The sequence below is a fragment of the Melitaea cinxia genome, chromosome 7 (genome assembly GCF_905220565.1).
Source record: "Melitaea cinxia chromosome 7, ilMelCinx1.1, whole genome shotgun sequence".
Classification (NCBI taxonomy): domain Eukaryota; kingdom Metazoa; phylum Arthropoda; class Insecta; order Lepidoptera; family Nymphalidae; genus Melitaea; species Melitaea cinxia.
In genome coordinates this window covers 3,475,722-3,497,148 of record NC_059400.1, presented here as the reverse complement: position 1 = coordinate 3,497,148, position 21,427 = coordinate 3,475,722, and the positions used below count along the sequence as shown (strand labels likewise).

The 21,427-nt window shown below is 32.4% G+C and overlaps 1 protein-coding gene across 1 annotated transcript; it reads left to right on the top strand.

Annotated features, from left to right (window-relative positions):
- Positions 1-6,495: 6,495 nt before the first annotated feature.
- On the top strand, positions 6,496-21,227 carry LOC123655097. Its single transcript, XM_045590935.1, has 8 exons — positions 6,496-6,504; positions 15,084-15,280; positions 15,638-15,783; positions 16,531-16,670; positions 17,319-17,417; positions 17,926-18,045; positions 18,247-19,323; positions 20,789-21,227. The coding sequence occupies exons 1-8, from the start codon at positions 6,496-6,498 to the stop codon at positions 20,984-20,986; spliced, it is 1,986 nt and encodes a 661-aa protein (XP_045446891.1). The 3' UTR covers positions 20,987-21,227.
- Positions 21,228-21,427: the final 200 nt, after the last annotated feature.

The following is a 21,427-nucleotide window of genomic DNA, read 5'->3' as shown; positions in this document are numbered from 1 at the left end:
CGACTGACTGTTGACTGACGGAGAGGTATGTTGACTTGACTCAGACCGACTAATATGACTAGAGAATTTGACTGGACTTTTTTTTCACTGAAAATATAACTTACCTTAATAGTTATGAAAATATAACTTACCTTAATAGCACATGTTTTGAGTGACTGAAGAGATTTATGGGACAAGATTCAAATCCTACTCTACTAATCGTTGAATAATCTATATGTTACCATCATAAAAAAATATCATTTCCTGTTCATGTACATGTCAAAAATTGTTGACGACGCGTTGGCGCAGTGGTCGCAGCACTGGCTGTTGCGCTGGGGGTCGCGGGTTCGATCCCCGCTCACTAAAAACATTTGTATTGGCTATACAGATGTTTATCGTGGTCTGGGCGTTTGTGCTTGCGTTTGTGTGTTTCCGGACCCCTGACACAGGAGAAAATCCTACAAGGGCCGTTGAGTGTGAAGCGTTTATTTATTACCATTTACATTATTTATATACCTAAATTTTAACATACTTAATGTGTATATAATAATGTCGAAAAATAATGGTAACAAATCAAAACTATTTCCCTGGTCTGCTCTGGAGATCTGATGCTTTCTTATCATTACATTGTAATAATATTTCTTTTTTTCTGTTTTCAGATACTCCTGTGTACGGATCGGTTATCACCGGCGAAAATTTACAATACTACCACGCATAAAAACAATGCAGATTTTATTTTCAACATGATCTGAGTGTAAAAATTTAATTTTACACATTCCTCAATAGTTGTAATTCTAATATATCCATTTTCATGAAACAGAATAAGACCGTTGACGATGAAAACGAAACCTAAACCAAAAATATTATAAGAAAATTATATTTTTTTTTTTTATTAAAAGCAATTTCTCAAATTAATCAAAGAGTCAATTAATTAAAAAATTTTACTCGATTGTAAAATTATTTATTTAAAGAAATATTGGCTAAAAATTTGCAATTTTTCGAATGTATTTTCTATGTTCAAAAGTCAAAACTTTTTGTATTAAGAAAGAAAATTACACGATTGTATGTATAACAACTCCCCCGACAATACTTGAACTGGAAAAGTTTTTCCACTATAACTACAGATAAAAGTATAGCTATAATAGGGAATGTTTATAACTATTCTAATACTTTTTTAATTTACCTACTCTTCCCTAGATGTTTAATATAACAAAACCTATTTTTAAAGCTGTAACTCTCTTAGTCCATAATTTATAAGTTACATTAATTATAAAAATGTACAACTATACTCATATTTTTAAAATTTATTTTTAATTTATGTGTATAAATTAAAATATAAATTATAAATGTAAAAATTTGAATTCTATTCTAAATTGGCTGAGCAAAAGTTAAATAAATGAAGTGTCAACATTATCTTTATGTAAATAATAAATTGATTTATTTTTTGGAAAGTTTTGTCTTAATAATGGAAGACAAATAAGAAATTAATCTATGCTATTGTAATCGGGATTGCAAAACAATATCTCAAGCGAGTTAAATTGTGAAATATTAAATAATTCAAATGATTATTTTTAACAGTATTAAATACCTACTTGTATTTCTTATTTGTAAATTTTGTATGTATTTAGTTCTTAAATTGGTGTTATTGTAAATAAATTACGCTCAAATAATAATTTATATGTCACGTGTAAGTTTTTTACACCTTTGTAAATAAATATTTCATAAAATTTTTGTTTTTATTTTAATCGTTAATAAAAAAATATATATATTTATGTGTATGTTTGAAAAATTTATAAAAGTTAAAAAATTGGCTTATTAAACGCATAACAAACTTGTATTTGATCCTTTTAGACGATCTGTCTGCTATAATATATCTGTATAGCATAATAATCTGACAAGCTTGAGTTTTTCTAACAATCAATTATTACTAATCTGATTGGTCACCCTAAGGATTTAGTTGGCTTTATAATGTGCAAGTCTGTCCTCATTACGTTTTCCTGACTCGCTCAAGTCACTCCCAAAATCCTCAACAGTAGAGAAGCCCCCTCGGCCATAATATCCATATACAGTGTCACTTTAATATAATATTTTTTGGTAAAATAATTTACCTGCCCAACAAATAAACCTTCACATTTCATGTATATTCGTCAAAACCCTCATATAAATTTCAATCTTCATATAGTGAAAATAAAAAGTATAATTTATTTTTATATTATTCAATAGTACGCAGTTAAGAATATAATTATGTTGGTTGAAATGAATAGTAGATCACCCTGAGCAGTATATAATAAAATTAATTGTAACAAATTACTTGGCAATTATAAGGAATATTCTCCAATTTTCTTCAACTTTGTTATATTAGTTTATTCCATCCTGCAAAAGTCCTGGAGTATTGATCAGAACCTCCAAACTCGATAGCTCGCTGCTTGGGCCAAATGGCAGAAGGTCGCAAGTGTGGCCTGTGATCACAGATACCGCTCACGAACAAGGGATAGATATACAAGAGCATTATCTGAGGTCCGTGAACACAGAAGCGAGTGCTGACCAGCAATATCTCTGCACACTCAAGAGCTTCATGTCGCGAAGATGAAGATGTCGAGATGGATGTGCCGCGTATCGGGGCTTAACCGCGTACGCAACTCCTTCATTCGAGGCAGTTTCGGGGTCCGTTACATAAAAAATAAGCTTATAGATAGAACAATGTACAGTTTAATACTGAACTGTGTTTCTAGAATATTATTTTTTCATAGAACTACGTCAGAAAACAAGCGTACGGCTCAACTGATGCCTCACCGTTACCTATAGATGTTAAAAAAAATACGACCATGTCGTGCGCTTGTCCGAGGATTACGCAGAAAAAATGTGCCTTGAGATGTCTGCCCTGGAAAATAGACCTCTAGGACATCCAACAGAGCAATTGCTAGATGTCGCAAGCAGGACTAAAGAACCAATGATCAAAACCGAATAATGCACAACATCAAGCAAAGTAGTGGAGTGTTAGTCAGGAGGCAGACCCTGGCAATTAATATTGAAATAATAGACCACGCAAATGAGAACATCTTCGTTTCATATTACTAAAGCGACATATTAATTTTTAATTATTTTCGTAAAACACACAAATATTTTTTATGTTTGTGTACTAAATCCTCGGTGCACCAATTTCACTTCTACGATACTCGCAGGCCAACTAAAGACCTAACTAAAGACCCAGAAGTTAATATCTCTGCCTGCTTTTTTGCCTTTATTTATTTTCTTTCACACTCCTTATACTTTAAATCCAGCAACAGCATATTTTTTAAAGACAATGGTAATTACTCAAGATATGTAAATCATTGAATCACCTTCTCGTTTGTTACGCTATTAATATACCTGTATATGTGTTTTCCTTGAATATCAATAGTCAAATAAAGTTTTGATGATTAAATTTAAATTTAAAGCGGAGCATTAACATATTCCGTACAAAGATTTCAAAATCAGTTTAAAGTTTTGTGTAACAAACACATAACAATAAGATATATAACTTAAAAATGCAACGCCATCTATTGACAACTGTCAGTACTCTATAGAGGTCTAACCCGTATATCTGTAGGTATTACTTATATTAAATTCTTATGTACATAGTAGAGGGCACTCTTTCTTGAATCTAAACAAATATTGTAGAGCTTAAGAGTTTGCTTGATCGAACACGCGAATATCAGGAACCGAAATGGTTCGAATTGAATCTTTTTAGTGCTGACCATCCATAAAACAACTCTCACAAAATGTTACCATTTTGGATCCCTCCCTTTCTTTCGTTACGCTATGTTACACGTTCAGCGACTCCCTCACAAACATTACGTCTCAACAGAGACAGCCGAGATAATTAGATTTTTTTTGTTTGTTTGTAAGCTTAGATGTATATGAATAAATAAATGTTTATTATACAATAATAAATATTTGACCACCTATACAATAATAAATAGGATTCTTAAGTAGATGAGAACAACTCTACATTGTCATGAGAAGGTTTAACAATCGATTTTTTCAATACGTATACGATGAGATATACTTTGTGTTGTTCTGGTTTTCCAGTCATCTTACACATCCAGTTGCATTACAATAATTACAATGAAACAACTTTTTCGCATTTTATCAGTTCTCCTGTGACCATTGTTACTGTAAAGTATCCGAAACGTCGGGGATTAAAAAACCTAATAAACGTACTTCGTACTAAAGAATACAGCCACCTCCTCTCTTCCCGTGGGTGTCGTAAGAGGCGACTAAGGGATAACACAGTTCCACTACCACCTTGGAACTTAAAATGCCGACCGATGGCGGGATAACCATCGAACCGCTGGCTTCGAAATACACAGACCGAAGACGGGCAGCAGCGTCTTCAGTGTGACAAAGTCAGCCCTGCGGTCACCAACCCGCCTGCCCAGCGTGGTGACTATGGGCAAAACACATGAGTTCACGTTATTTTTGGCGTAAACTTGTGGAGGCCTATGTCAAGCAGTGGACTGTATAGGCTGTAATGATGATGATAATAAACCGCGATAAAACCCGAAAAAATTGTTTCATTATAATGAGTGAAATTGCGTAAGCATTAGAAAATGATCAGCATTACAATAAGTTCGATATTTTAAGCGTGAAAGAAAACAACATCCATTCTGACAAACATGTACAATATCGGTAGAGTTAGGTAACCACGCGGAACCTGATATAAATTTATTTAAATATTAATAGGGCGATAATCTAGCGCTGATAAATTCTTACTTCCTAACTATATTCCGGAAGTACTGGAACACAGATTTATGTAACCGATCAAACCTGCTATCAGAACATTTCCTTATAACAGACTTTCCACCCATGGGTGTAATCACGAATTATTGACATTGCAATGACTACGATAGTCGTCCTAGTGTTGTAGTGTATATGTAGTCGCCTAAACGCCGGAGCTCACAGGTTTGATTCCCGCTCGTAATTATTATTATTATTATATGTAAAAATATTTGATTCCGGTCTGAGTGTCTGTCCTTGTGGGTCTCTCCACCGAGACTTGGAGAGTGTCTAAAACTGTCGGTGCCAATTGCTATCACAAATACCTAATGACGATCATTACTCGTGGTGGTGAAATTATCCACTTACCCGCAAAAAATCAGCGTCGTGGATTAAGCTTCGACTTTACTCTTAAACAGATAAAGGGCCCTTCATCCATCAATGGTACGCACAATCAATCAATAAATTGCTATGCCATGTTACTCACGGTATCTGACTATTTCATTATTTAAAATAATCAGATATCAAAATTAATACAGATATTAAATAATTAACTTTTTTTAACGAATTTCTGACGAATATATAATATATTCGTCAGAAACTTAAAAAAAGTTAATTATGTAGTAAAATAATTATTATAAAATAATCTACTACGAATAATTGTGTTTGCAGGCAAACGAAAAAAAAAACGACTTCAATTATATCGACAAATAATACAACGTAGGTAGACGAAAAAATTGTCAAGTAAATACGCATTATCAAAGATTACTTCAAAAGTTGTAATCAGATCTCGATGAAATTTAAATTTGACCATTGTGACACATTGATAAACATCGGCTTTCGATTAAATTAAAAATCATCAAAATCGGTACATCCATTAAAAAGTTATGCGAATTTTCGAGAGTTTCCCTCGATTTCTCTGGGATTTCATCATCAGATCCTGGTTTCCTTATCATGGTACCAAACTAGGGATATCCCCTTTCCAACAAAAAAAAAAAAAAAAAAAAAATATATATATATATATATATATATATATATATATATGTATACGGTCGAATTGAGTGCCCTCCTCCTTTTTTTGAAGTCGGTTAAAAAGAGTTAAAGAATCTATGTAAATTCACAAATATTTTTCTAAGTATTTTATTTAAACTATCATATAATCATATTTTTAATATTAAATATATAAAACAATATATTATATAGGTATAGTGTATAATAATTGAAATATTTATCCCTCGACTGGCTTGTCATATTTTTTTCTACTTATAGGTACCTACTTGTCACTTTTAACTAAAATTGAAAATATTTACAAATTAACATTTAAAATTATTCTATTTTACTTATTAAATTCATATTCGTTAGTTTGCTACAGGTAGTCAATATATAAATAATTTAAATGTAAAACGATCATTAAATAAGTTTATGAAATAAAAATAAAATGAAAAAACACATTTTCGCTGCATGACAAACAATAAACCACATTTAAGAAAAGAAAAAAAATAGAAAATTCTACGATCATAATCTACCAGATACCTGACGGTCAGTTGTACGCTACAGTCAAGTAGTAGGATTGAGCTGAGGGGGGCGTAATAAAAACTAAAGGTGACCTATTTCATGCCTTATTACAACTTGACTGTCCTTTGCTAGTGACGTAACTTTTTTTTTTTAAACTGTGTTTGAAGTGTATATTTTTTGTGACTATGACCATGCGATAAACATTTAATAAGTTATAATTTTAGCGCCAATTTAAAACTCAAAATGATTAAGGTAAGTGATTTTTTATGACAGTTTTTTTTATGACGAAAAGTGAAACTTATGTTTTACCTGTTATATTATAAAAATGTTTTTTTTTAAAAAAAGCAGTAATTATCTGTTAATTGAAATAAGTGTCACTTTAAAACTTATGGCAAATTAGATAATTTTTAATATACATGTACAAAAAATAAAGTATACTAGACATTTAAACCTATTTCTATTTATAAAATTGATGTAATTTAAATTTACGTAACAATAATTATAACTATATAATTAAGTAAATTATATGTTTGTTAAAATAAATATAACTTAAATATAATTAATTAAACTAGTTTTATAAGTAATAAATAATTAATTAATCAATATAATAAAAATACCACTAGTAATATTGACTTAAAATATCAATTATATTTAGATACTAGCCTAAGGTATAAAAAAAGTAGAGAACAGGGAAATAGCTTTTCTTTTTCATACTGTTCGAGTGTAGAGAGCAGACCGGTCCATCTAGATTTCACATTGCATTCACACATCGAGTATTTATCATCATCTAATTATCTGTTTACGCTAATGTCCCCGTATCCTATAACACTGAACTTGAAATATATAATTAGAAACACTCACTTTCTCAACAAAATCTATAACAAATATGTGCTAAGGACGTGTTTGTGTGAACGTGTTTACATACGATAGGTTAATACCTATTGATTGTCGGATTGTTGAATTCGTACTCTTAGTTCACACTTTATAGTAGGCATATGTATACCTCGTTTAAATTTTTCAATCGTCAATAAAATACATTTATTCAATCTCACGGAACTGTGTTATCCTTTAGTCGTCTCTTACGACACCCACGGGATCAGATAGGGTGGCTATATTCTTTACTGCCGTAACCACACAGCAGTATTCCGTTCTCTTTATGTTAGTACAGTTTGGTTTTATATGGGAGAAATTGTCTTAGGAGGATTTTTACTTGTTTTCATATAACTAGTTTTACATACGTACATACCTGTTGTTCTGCTTGTTCTTAGACTAGAAAACATTCAAAAATCGGATACCTATCAAAACATCTCGAGAAAAACTGAGATCATGTCCAGTACACGCACGCTTAGGTGGTTAAAAATAAAGTTTAGGCAAGTTGTAGAGACCTTTAAATACATTATATAAAGATACATAACAAAAAAAAAAAATTAAGTACTCGTTTTATCAAGTTATTAAGAAACTCGTTTAAATCCATCCTTGTATACTTAGAATGGATATTTCTGGTAAAATTTAATAACTAAATATTATTCTAACGGCTATCTTCGTGAATAGTATAAAAACATTAAGTTTTAAATACTAACTGTTAACTGAGGTAGGGCACAGCAGGAATTTCCTGCTCAGAATTTGGAGCAGCCAGACTGGGGTAGTACCTCGACCTTACAGAAGATCACAGCAAAATAATACTGTTTTCAAGCACTATTGTGTTCCTGTTGGTGAGTAAGGTGACCAGAGCTCCTGGGGGGATTGGGGATTGGGTCGGTAACGCACTTGCGATGCTTCTGGTGTTGCAGGCGTCTATAAGCTACGGTAATCGCTTACCATCAGGTGAGTACGCTTGTTTGCCGACCTAGTGACATAAAAAAAAAAAAAAAAAAAAAAAAAAAACTAACTACGACAACGTGAATTTTTATATTTATCATTATATAAAATCGTACTTGTCTTGTTATTTAATAGATTATGATTGATTTACAAAGTAATTGAAACTCCTTAAAAGTAATTTAAAAAAAGAAAAACTTGTAAGACAGCCTCAAAATCAAAGAAAAAAAAAACAAGGATTACAAAAACCATTGCAACAAATGAAATACATGAACATTTTAAGGCGAGCTATTTATTTTAAATATAAAACGAGGTAAGTAATAAACAAACTAGAAAAAAAAAATGCAAGAAATGCAAAAAAAATATAAAAACTTTTTAAGAAACTATATAGTCAACACATAGCTACAATGACTAAGTAAAAAAAAACTTATTGAATATTATATTATCTATGCAACACGTAAAGAAAACATTAAAAAATTATAGTTGTAATAACAGTAAGCCGTTGGTCAGAGAATTCATCATGTATGTAATTTCTCTAGCGGCTCCAGCAATTAGACTGAAGAAAACCGTTATCGTTCTACCTTATTTGTTGCACGTAATGCTCTGAATTTAGTATTGTTCTGCTCATATAGCAATTGTTAATGGTTTAAATTTGTCAAAAGTCAATTTTCATACACATTACACGTATTTCTTGGGTATGATATTTCCATATTTTTTAGCTGACCTGGTGAACTTCGTGTCAACAGTTTTTTTTTTTTTTGTGGATGCATTCGATTTTTTGTTTAAATTTTGGTCCTAGAAACACGTATCAACAATAACATTTAATAATATAAAAAAGGGATCCGATTTAATGGAGTTGTTCTAAAGCTATATTTAATTATATTGGTGTTATATTTTTATTTATAAGGTTATCATGTTCAAATATTAATGAATCACTGCTGTAACGAAACTGTTTTTAAATGTCACAACATTTAAGAGGACTAGACTATAATATACATATTTAAATTCTGTAATAGAACATTATTTAAAAAATAATTTAGTCGTTTCTAGAATATAAAATTACTACATAATTATTACAAAACGAATAGCTGTTAGTCTACTGTAGAGTTCTCCGATTTCTTCTTCTAAACTTCGCAACAGATTTTAGTATCGCCGTAGAATTAATTAGTAACGGGTAATTGAATATACGTGCATTCTGACGAATTTTTTGCAATATTAAAATAATATTCTGTTTTGATAAACAACTCGACAAAAAGCACACGGTATATTAGATTTGAAAAACTAATGAAGGTATCAACTAAATAATTCTATATCATTATAAAACATAAACATTCCAGTAATTTATGTGTGCACATAATAACACGTCTTGCATTATTAAAACCTTATTAATAAAAATACCTAGCCCAGAGCCGGATTTTCAGGTTTACAGGTCCTTTACATTTATAAGTTTTGTGGCCACAAAAGACCGGAGATCCCTAAATATTTTTCGAATTAAATTTAGATCCCTAAATATTTTTCGAATAAAACGTACAAATTTTTGTAGGCCTAAAATTCCTACTACTTTCAAAATCGAACCTGAGTTAGTTTGAGCATTTAATATTACACACGGCGACTCGTATAAGGAGGGTGAGTGCTAAAACTAATTATAAACAATACTAATTATTAATAATACATTGAAAACTCTTAAATTTTCAACGAAAATTTAAGTTCAGTGTAATTTGTGACATCACAATTAGCAGCAATGTAAGGAAGACACAAGTGAAAGTACATAGCGTAAAGCTATTACTCATAATTTATCATACAACTGAATTATATAAAATATGAGATTAAGCGTATGACGGAGTTGCACGCAAGCAGCGCACCTCGCACGCGGTCATAATTTTTTTAAATATTTTTTTCAGTGAAAGAATTCTTCAGTTACGTGTTCTATGTAATTCATTCGTAATAACTAACAAGATCATTGACATGTTATTGTAATGATGCACTAAGTGTGTAAGCGAGAATAAATTTACAATACTAATTTTTCCTGTTATGAGTAAAATAACAGAACAATATTTCTCGTTTATTTCTTTTTACAATATCAATGTTTTTCTTATTCATCATAATCATCATCACTTTAGCATAAACCTCCACAAGTCCGCGCCAAAAATGGCGTGAACTCATGTGTGTTGCCCATAGTCACCACGTTGGGCAGGGTTGGTTTTTCTTATTGAAGAGTTGAAATGAAAAGTTGCTAAAATACTTTTTTTACTAACTACATTTATTTTATTACAATTATTATTAAAATAACAAACGAAATTTTCGTAAGTTCCTTGCATGATACTATTGATTCATTTGTGGCAAGTAAGGTAGGTATATAAAACACTTACCTATCAATAACAATTCAATTATATTAAATTAAGTGATGCATACTACAATATGGAAGGCGATTATATATTTATAATTAGCTGTGCACACGACCTCGCCCGCGTTGAATAGTAATTTTGTACAGTATTTTTTGATATATCGCTTGGTTTATTTTGGATTATAAAAACCGTCGTTTCAGTATTTACATGGCAACGTGATTCTTTAAATTAGCATAACTTTTTTTATTTATGAACCGACTGACATGAAACAAACACTAATGTGTCTCTGTTAAGTGAAGCTTACGACAATTATTAGTGAAAACTGCATCTAAATCGGATAAGCCGTTTCTGAGATAAGTGCGCACAAACATTTACATTTACATTTTTTTAATATGTATTGGTGATGATGATTGATTACTCATGTCAATCATGTAGCCTCTTAAAACTATTGCTACTTATCGAACTATTATATAAATACCATGTTAGTAGTCATATTCATCTACTTATAAAACTATAATGTATATTATAATATATAGATATTGATAAACATCCTAATCTCATACCACTAAAAGTATATGCGTCTAAATTAATTATCTTTTGCGAATTCAAGATCGATTAGAGATTATGATTTTTTTGTGACTAATGCTTTTTCTATTGAGGAATTTTATACGCTTTAAAACGTAATAAACATGTTTTAGGAGTCAAATGAAGGACTGAAGTACTCAAATAATATAAATACTGGAATTATGAGTCTCCCTGTCCTGTGTCGGAGAGCGCGTTAAGCTGTCGGTCCCATTGTTACCATGTACACCTGATAGCGATCGTTACACATAGTAGGGAATATATCCGCCAACCCGGATTGGAGCAGCGTAATGGATTAAGCTCTGATCCTTCTCCTAGACGGGAAAAGAGGCCTATGCCCAGTAGTGGGATGTTAGAAGCTGAAGCGTATCATACGTGTAAAAAGAAAAACATACGTTACTATTAAAGTTAAGGACGCTTGGAATAAGCCTATACGGCGCGTCGTCGTGCCTCGTTTCACTACAATAGTCGCATGATTGAAACAATTATATCTACCAAACTGTTTGTGATTTACGAAAGTGAACTGAAGTAATGATGAACTGATGAAAATGTTTTTTTTTTTTGTAATTGCTTATTATCGTAAGCAATATTAAGTATTTATTGGCCAGTAAAAGGTTCGATAAACTTGAAATATTTACTTGACTTTACGATGACTAACGATGATTGAGAGACGATAGAGGATAGAGTACTTTTTTTAGTAAAGTGGCAACCAGCCTTGCACTGATAATATTATTTGTACACTTTTGCAGGATTGAAATTATTAGCCAAGATATTGAAACCATTTGAGAACCATACGAAACGCAGCTACACATTTTTTTTTTTTAATTTTGTGCCACTAACCAAATCAAGCTCGTCGTTGACAAGATCTTAACTAATACTTCTGAAATAAAACGATATTTTTAAATATTTTAATAAAGGAAAAAAAATTCGGAGTGTCTTGCATGTATTCTTTTCAGAATCTACAGCCCGATTTGAGGGTAGCTTCACTTTAACAATAATTTATTTATTAAGACAATTTATAACTTTACTTGCCAAAATGAAGATTCGAAAACGCCTTCGAAGGCTACTTTAGTGAAGTACTTTTCAGTTTGGATTTTTGATTTCGTAATGTACTAGCACTTGCCCGCGGCTTCGCTCGCAAAGATATTAATAATATTTACAAAGAGAACCTAAAATAGTATAGTATACTCATTATATTACAACAAATTAGGACATTTTTTTGTTCACTTTGCGTGTTCTAGAACTACTAGATTGCTGGCAGAACTCGCTGGCGATCAAGCTTCATGGGACAATCGTGCGAAAAGCAGTCTTCTCTTCTCTTCTTAAGCCATTTTTAATGAATTTACAGTAATGGAACTTATCTCCTATTTAACCATACAGAATTATCACAAATGCTTGAATACCTATTTATTTATGTTATATGCAATCAAAATACTCAACAATTCATGCGTCTTAAATTTACTTATTATAAAATTAAGTACTTCCGATATGACTAAAAATAGTTTAAGATATATTGAGGTGTAAAGTATACATTAAGACTGGACTAATTATTTGTTTATTTATTTTAATCAATACCTAACCGTGTCTTAGAATAACGGTTAAAGTAATATTTACAATTTCAAAAGCAGTTCAGAAATAAAGATTTACCAATGCAAAAATAAGACGCACTTACATACCAAATATCAATGATGTTGATGTAAGTGATAAGTGAAGACAGTTTCAAGGCCAAGAACTTCCATACAAATTTCATCTCCTATTTTACCCATTTAACTTAAAAAAATTCACAAAAGCTAAAACACGCTCTTACTCGTTTTTAAGCAGTAGTCTGATAATTAAATTTCACGCTTCTAATTACAAATTATTTTAATTTGTATTTGAAGACTTGTTATACAACCACCTAAATCCAGTCCTATCGCAGAATTCGTTCTCTCTCCCTCAAAATTTCAAGTTTGTAGCACAAAAAATTAAGGACGTCCATAAAATATATCAATAGCCCTTTAGACCTCTTCAATGCGGCCCTAGTTGCGAGGTCTGTTTAAGTGGATATCTAATATCTATTAACTATCCCACTGCCAAATTTAAAGTTTGTAGCATAGTAAATGGAGGAAATTTGATAAAACTTGTGAGAGCCCTTAGACCTTCTTAATGCGGCCCTAGTAGAAAAATCCGTCCTTAGAGGACGTCTACTAGGTAAATATTAACTATCTCTCTGCCAAAATTTAAGCTTGTTTCACAAAAAATTAAGGACTCTCATACAAACCTGAGAGCCCTTAGAACCCCTTAATTCAGCCCTATCAAAAAATCCGGTCCTAACGGACATCTACTAACTCTAAACTACCTCTACCGTTTTTGAGGTTTCGTGATCAGTGAGAGTCTAAACTATTTTTATATATTCTTATACATAAAATTCTCGTGTCACAATGTTAGTTACAATACTCATCGGAAACGGCTTGATCGATTTTTATGAAATTTTGTGTGCATATCTGGTAGGTTTAAGAGTCGGCCAACATCTATTTCTCATAGCTCTAAGTTACAAGGGAGGGGGGAGGTTTAAGACGGTTAATAACATATATGACAAAACAACGTTTACGGGGTCAGCTAGTATATGTATATAGATTTTAAATTAATGAAACCTCATCAAATATCTTGTTCCGTGTATGTGTCATACATACGGTTATAAATAATCAGCGTTCGCTAATTCAACAATATGACTCTTTACCTTTTTTGTAAAATTGAGAATGCGTTCTCTCCTCTAAGAGAAACAACGAAACCGGTTGAAAGCCGTGTAAATGCGTCTTTCCTGACTTTTATAGCTTATCTTATGAGTATGTAGAAGGAATTGTGTGAGAATAAACTACTTGTTTCTGTTTAGTTTTTATTCTTAATAATTTTCTACTCTATTTTTATATGAGATTATAATTTTGCTTACCAAAACGGAATCATTATCACATTATTTAAAAAGTTTTTTTAAAGCGCCGCGTTGGCGCAACGGTCACAGCCATGGATTGTACCCGTTGTGCTGGCGGTTGCGAGTTTGATCCCCGCACATAACAAACATTTGTATTGGCCATACAGGTGTTTGCCGTGGTCTGGGTGTTTGTGCAGTTCTTGTGGGTCTCCCCATCGTGCCTCGGAGAGCACGTTAAGCCGTCGGTCCCGGTTGTTATCATATACACCTGATAGCGATCGTTACTCATAGTAGGGTATATATCCGCCAACCCGCATTGGAGCAGCGTGGTGGATTAAGCTCTGATCCTTCTCCTACATGGGGCCCTACGCCCAGTAGTGGGATATTACAGGCTGAAGCAAAAAAGTTTTTTATTTGTTGTCATTGGAGGAAACTACATCAGTGTGGATAGAAATACAATAAAATGGATACTGATTCTTGTCACTAGAACTGTTTATTTTTTAATAGCAATTTTAGCAACTATTAATAAGCACTTATCTATGTATGTATATATAAGTGCTTATTAATAGTTGCTAAAACTCTAAAAATATTTGTTATCACTTTGATGATTAACCACTTTGTGTACAAACGTAAATTAATTAGAAATCTTCAAAAATTTGTGTACATACACAAAATTCTATGAAAGATATCGCTCGGATTCATCCTATTTTTAAGTCAGTAAATGAACGCTAACTATTAAGTAGGTAACACATTTGGTCAAATGTTACTTTAATAAGTATCAGTATCAATCACTCCCCCCTTCTTCACCCCCTTTATTCCCGTGGGTGTCGTAAGAGGCGACTAAGGGATAACAAAGTTCCACTACCACCTTGGAACTTAAGGAGCCGACCGATGGCGGGATAACCATCTAACCACTGGCTTTGAAACAACAGGCCGAAGACGGGCAGCAGCGTCTTAGGTGCGAAAAAGCCAGCCCTGCGGTCACCAACCCGCCTGCCCAGCGTGGTGACTATGGGCAACACACATGAGTTCACGCATTTTTGGCGCGAACTTGTGGAGGCCTATGTCCAGCAGTGGACTGCAATAGGCTGGAATGATGATGATGATGTTGATGATCAATCACTCAGCATTCATATGCCATATCTATCTACTGTACTTTATTTTCTCTCCATGTTTTTCAGAGAAGTATATTCTTCATCACGCTATGGACACTCTCACACGCGGCGTACATCAGTCGCATGGCGATGATGAACAGAATGAGAGCTCCAGTTGCGTTCCGGCCGGGTATAATCTTCCAAAGACCTGGATATCCACAGCGAATCGTTCCAGCTGCTTCGAGACGAGCACCGTACATAATATACAGAAATACACCTCCTAGGTAAGTAATACTTACATGTCTGATAGATAAAGATTAGATAAGTTGATTCTCTTAAATCAACCATTTAGCACAATTAGAAGACATTAAGCCAATAGTAGAAAGATAAGATTTAAAAAAAATTGAAATTCAAATAAAATTCACAATATCAACATAGGTTTTGTAAAAGATATACTTAAATGTAGGTATTTATCAAACTTAATAATAATCAAAATATTCCATTCATGCGACTCTTAAGTCACAAGTAATAGAAGCTAACAGAAGGAAAACACAAAATTAGTATTACATAAGCAGTGACAGTAGAATGTCTACATTAAATGATCGAAAAACAATATTAGTTATGATGAATTTTTCTTCCAGATATACAATAAAGCATAATATAAACCCAGCAATGACTCGCAACGTTTATAACCACTGGAAAACAACGCGTCTACCGTTACCTAGTCCAACAGCTGAGTATGAATTCGTGAGACCGACTTCTCCACCAGCGATTGTGCATCCTGACGGTACAGGTTGACTGGCTAAAACGCACTTGCACTAATAACACCCTTTACTATCCTTTCAGCAGCTACATGGGTTATATTTATTCTTGTTTATTTTTGAATTAGTATTTAAAAGTAAGGGTTTCTATTTCGATTCCATTCTAGAACATTCTATTGATGGTAAATTGAAAAGGGGTATATACATTGCGTTCCTATTTTACACTTTTGGTTTTTATTAGCTTTACAAAAGATGAAAATAATTATGAATAAAAAAACTATTTAAAAAAATATTCATTTTAAAAATATGTAATTATTATATTTCAGTAGTTAAATAAGTTCACAAATTCTTCCTTTCTCAATGCTTTCTATAATTGTTCGGCATTCATAAAAAAGCAACGAATTCGCCTAATGTTTCTTACGACCTCAAACAGCTTGCATTTTTTTACAACATAAGGTAGGTATGTCCTCATAGTGCCGCCTTTTTCTCAGTTTCTTTTGTGCACATTGCACTTGTAAATATTTAATTGTCCACGACTTAGATGAACGGATATTACTTATTACGTGTCTCGTTTTCAATAACAAATAAAATTAATAAAAATATATATATACCTAGCTTAAACATTAAAAAAAAAAATAGCATCGCTATACAATTTCTTTTAGAGCAGGATGATCTACTCCTACCATGGCATATTATGTAGCTCTAATAAGATCTCACTTTTAAAAACTTATTTCAATAAACCATATTATTGTAAAAGTAATATCCGTCTCAAGTTGTGGACAAAGACAATTCGGTTCAGAGTTGTTTGAATGTAGGTGCGATCCACACCATACCAGCGCCCAACCTCAGCCTCTCCGAGAAGCCTATAGTAGTCGCAGAGTCTGACATTACTGGTGCTAATGACGCTTCAAAAGCGGTAAGTTCGATGTTTAAAAAAAATCTGTTATATCTCATTTTACTGTTCTGAATGTTGTGTACCGTGCTTTTTTTTATGTCACTAGGTCGGCAAACAAGCGTACGGCTAACCTGATGGTAAGAGATTACCGTAGCTTATAGACGCCTGCAACACCAGAAGCATCGCAAGCGCGTTGCCGACCCAATCCCCAATCCCCCCAGGAGCTCTGGTCACCTTACTCACCAACAGGAACACAATACTGCTTGAAAACAGTATTATTTAGCTGTTATCTTCTGTAAGGTCGAGGTACTACCCCAGTCGGGCTGCTCCATATTTTGAGCAGGAAATTCCTGCTGTGCCCTACCTCAGTTGAATTTGCTATTACAAACATCGTTATTTACACATAATTTTAGTTTAAACCGTCGAACAAACTGTCCTTTATTGGCATGGATCTACCTAAGGTCTTAATGGGCTTAAGATCAGGATTTAAGATCTGTTTTCTGTTTCTGTTTAGCCATAGATCAGATTAGTTCAAGGTGTCTAGATATAATTTTTTTAAATATGATAAAAAACAATGTTTATCCGAATATAGTACAAAACTTTATTCATATATGAAGATATTTTGCTAATAAAAGAAATATATTTCCACATATAAAAATATTTCAGCCTAAACCAACATATGAGGTGACAGAAAAGTATTCAGATCAGCCGGTTTATCAAGTTAATCCAAAAATTGAAGCGCCTGTTGGATTTTCGAAAGCATCTGTAAGTATACAGACGCAAGAAACACGCTATTTAGTTACGGTCATTTTGAGTATTTTATTTATCCACGGTTTTGATACTAAAACAGACATCTATATAAATAAAAATGGATGTTGTTAAGCACATAACTCGAGAATGGCTCGACCAAATTGGCTAATTTATTTTTTCGAATGTTCCTTATGGCCCACGGAAGGTTTTAATAAAAAATAATAATAATAACAAAAATTGCCCGGGCAGGACGTCTGCCAGTTTTAAATAAGTTGTGTCAAAACTTTGTTGTGAAGATATTTAATAATTAAAAGAATCTGTGAAAAACTTATTATTAACTAAACTTATGCTTCGCAAAATTAGTATACAATATATATACCTCGTGCAAATACTGGCTTTGTTAGATTATTTACATTCTCCGGAATATTGAATATAAAATTCGCTGGATTCGCTTTACAATATTAAGTATAAATAATATTAAGTGTTTTGACCTTAAAATCGAAAATTGTCTTTAAATTTTCAGTCCATGTCAGCAGCTGATCTACAAAACATTGTCAAACAAAACACAGCTTTGCAGCTCGCTTCAGAATACGGTTTTCAACTACCGCACCCTACCACTATTCCTCAGCAATTTGCAATACAGGTTTAACATATTAATACTTATAATTATTTTAATCTAGCATTAAAAAATAAACTCGTAATTGTTTAATTGGCCAAAAGGTCTACTAGTTAATTTGAACAAAATATCAGATATTATAAGTTCGATGGATATTAAATCTTACTGTTGTAGTTGTAGATGCTATTATCAAATATATATTGAATGTTGATTTTATTTTCATCTAAGGGCTTCCACGGGTTCACGAATCATCACGACTTCTTCCACAGTGGAGCTGAAAATATTATAGTACCACAAAGCGCATATTACCAACAGGATCCAATATTTTTACATAATCTTCAAAGTCAAATAATAGAACAGTATCCCTCAGTTGAGTTCCGACCCTACACACCAGAGGTACAGCCTCAAGTACAAACACAAATACCAGAAACCCACACACCGCTATTCCTGTTACAAAACGAACAAATAATAAAGCAAGCTCCTTCGTCGTTCGTCACAAGTAATAACAATGAAAGAAACATCGTTCAAAGAGAAACCCAAGAAAGTTCTATTGCTTCTATAGTCCCGCAAGGTTTTTCTGTTAAAAACGTTTCAGAAAACTTAATTGAAATCGATGTAACAACAGAATTTTTACCACAGAATGTACAGAACGTAACAACGGAAACCACTGAAATTCAAGCACCGACAACAACAGTTAAAAATGTTGTTGAAATAAATAAAGATGATAAAAGAACAACTCCCATATATTACGCTCAAATTGGTCAAAGTGTGGGTAACGTTATAGCCAACGGTTTCTATTCAGCGATAAATGATGTCAGAGCGGCCTCTATGGAAGCTCAAAATAATCAAAGTGAAAATATCACAACAACTACTACATCCACAACGACAGAACGGGAAACACAACCGTTATTTGTAGATGAAAAAACAGATAGCAATATTGATGATTTGACAAATTTGTTAGCTTCTCCATTCGAAAAACCGGCTGAATCAGTAAATGTTGCATACACTTTACTAAGAGCTAGTGACAAACAACCGAAAGTAAATCAAGATGGCGAAGTTTTTGCTGGACAACTTGTAGAAGCTAAAATTAGTGAAGATCAAGAATTTAATAAAGAAAAAGCTACTTTAGCCAGCCGCCCACCGTTGAGACTATTTGCAGTTACAGAAAAGAGGGTATCAGAAACTACTCCTCAGCAAACCGTGGTCAAGGCAAAAATCCCACCAAAAAGTAAACTTATCTTTGACGAAAAAACTGGTGAACCCGTATTAAGAATATATGCTAGCTATGTGGACAATCCTGCTCAGGTAATATATTCATCTAGTAAATTTGAAATTTTAATTTTGATCTGGCAAAGAGGAATATAATAAATATTTTTACTAAAATTAGGTACCTACTTGGAACGGGGCTCATTAGAGCTGTAACTTTGTTTTATTATCTATTACTTCATATTTATTTCTATTTCAATAGTGAATTGATTATAAAACAATCGTATCAGATTAAATACAAAATGAAAAAAATCAAGAATCGAATATAATAGTATAATTGTGTTTTCAGGCAAACGAAAAAAACCGACTTCAATTATATCGACAAGTAATACAACGTAGGTAAATTAAAAAATAGTCAAGTAAATACGCATTATCAAAGATTACTCCAAAAGTTGTAATCAGAACTCGATGAAATTTAAATGTGACCACATGATAAACATCGGCTGTCGATTATATTAAAAATCATTAAAATCGGTACACCCAGTAAAAAGTTATGCAGAGTTTTGGGTTTCCCTCGATTTCTCTGGGATTTCTTCATCAGATCCTGGTTTCCTTATCATGGCACCCACCCGGGGATATCTTCTTTCCAACAATTTTTTTTTTCAAAATCGGTTCATAAACGACGAAGTTATCCCCGAACATACATAAAAAAAAATTACGGTCGAATTGAGTAACCTCCTCCTTTTTTTGAAGTCGGTTAAAATATCCCAAATCATTTTATCAGAGCCATATAGAAAATACCTAAATTAGACAATATACTTTCCATAATAATATAAATATTACGTATAGTCAAATTAGTCAAAATAAAAGAAACTAGGAAAAAAAATACGAGTCTGCTTTAGACCACACGACTGAAGTAAAACTTCTTTGGGCTCGTCCATTAATCACGGACCCCCTACATCCGTTGGTGATATTTGGTGAGGTTTTAACCCCCCGACCCCCACCCTTCCCATACCAAGATCACGAGTATTTTTTTCTGCTAAGTAAATTGTAATTCTCAGAATATTGTATTTAAATACAAGTATAATTTGATTAAATTTTGAAAAATTAAGCATTTTAATACAAATTTCTAGACAGTCATTGAGGTTGTTGGTTGTTTTTTTGTTAGAAATCGCACGTTTAACGAAAAATAAATACACGTGATATCTCAATGTAACCCACCTCCCTCCTTGTGATGTTTCATGAACTTTTTCCTCCTTCGAGCCTCACGTGGTTAATGGACGACCCCTTTAGTTACCCCTATAGTAATATACGAAACGTAACTTTCTCTGTCTCGCTTTCTCCTCCCTCTCAACTTCTGTTCGCCTCGCCCAATTACACTGTTCGTAACGCTCTCGTCACGAATTCACCATCTTATAAGTCAAGCGTGCGAAAAGAAGTTTTACTTAAAAAAACAATACAGTTTGTTCTGTAAGGGTTCGTATTTCTATGTTTAATAACTTCAGAAGGATCTTAGCCGAATATAAATTTTTATACAGGCTTAATACTTATTTCACTCTTTCAGAAAGAAATATTAACAGCAAAACTGACAAATATGAGACATACAAAAGAAGTCACAAGAAAGCAAGACAGTTTTGACTGGAAAACAGACGCTGTAAAGAATATAGAACAATTAATGACAGGTGACAACAGTCAATTTGGACTCAAAATGAGGTCTAGAAGTGATGATTACATTCCAATTTTTGAGGATTATGAAGAGTGAACCAAATATCATGAAACAATTTTTACAATTCTAATATTAATGTTGACTAATAAGAAAAATGACATTTAAGGTAAATAGACCAAGCTACTTCTTACAAAAAGTAGTGCTGTATAATAAGCTGTCGTCTATTTTTAATGAGTATGATTTTTTACTAACAACTTCAATGTTAAATGTAAATAATTTTAATATTAGTTTAAGATATTAACTTATTTATTTTTGCATTTAGAGAATTAATTTTTAATTATTTATAAATATATATATTGTTAAATGCCAAATGTATTAAATAAAAATAATTACGTGTCGGACAAAAATTTATTTCATTTTTTATTTAACTATCACAAATTAAAAACCATATTCAATAGAAAACATCTCCATAGTGAGGTATTTTGAGACATTACAAAAAGAAAATAAAACATTTGATTTGCCTATAAATAAAATATC

Coding starts and splice junctions, on each gene's coding strand:
- LOC123655097 (XM_045590935.1), top strand. Junction 16,671..17,318: donor GTGCTAATGACGCTTCAAAA/GCGGTAAGTTCG, acceptor AAAATATTTCAG/CCTAAACCAACATATGAGGT. Junction 18,046..18,246: donor CTCAGCAATTTGCAATACAG/GTTTAACATATT, acceptor TTTTCATCTAAG/GGCTTCCACGGGTTCACGAA.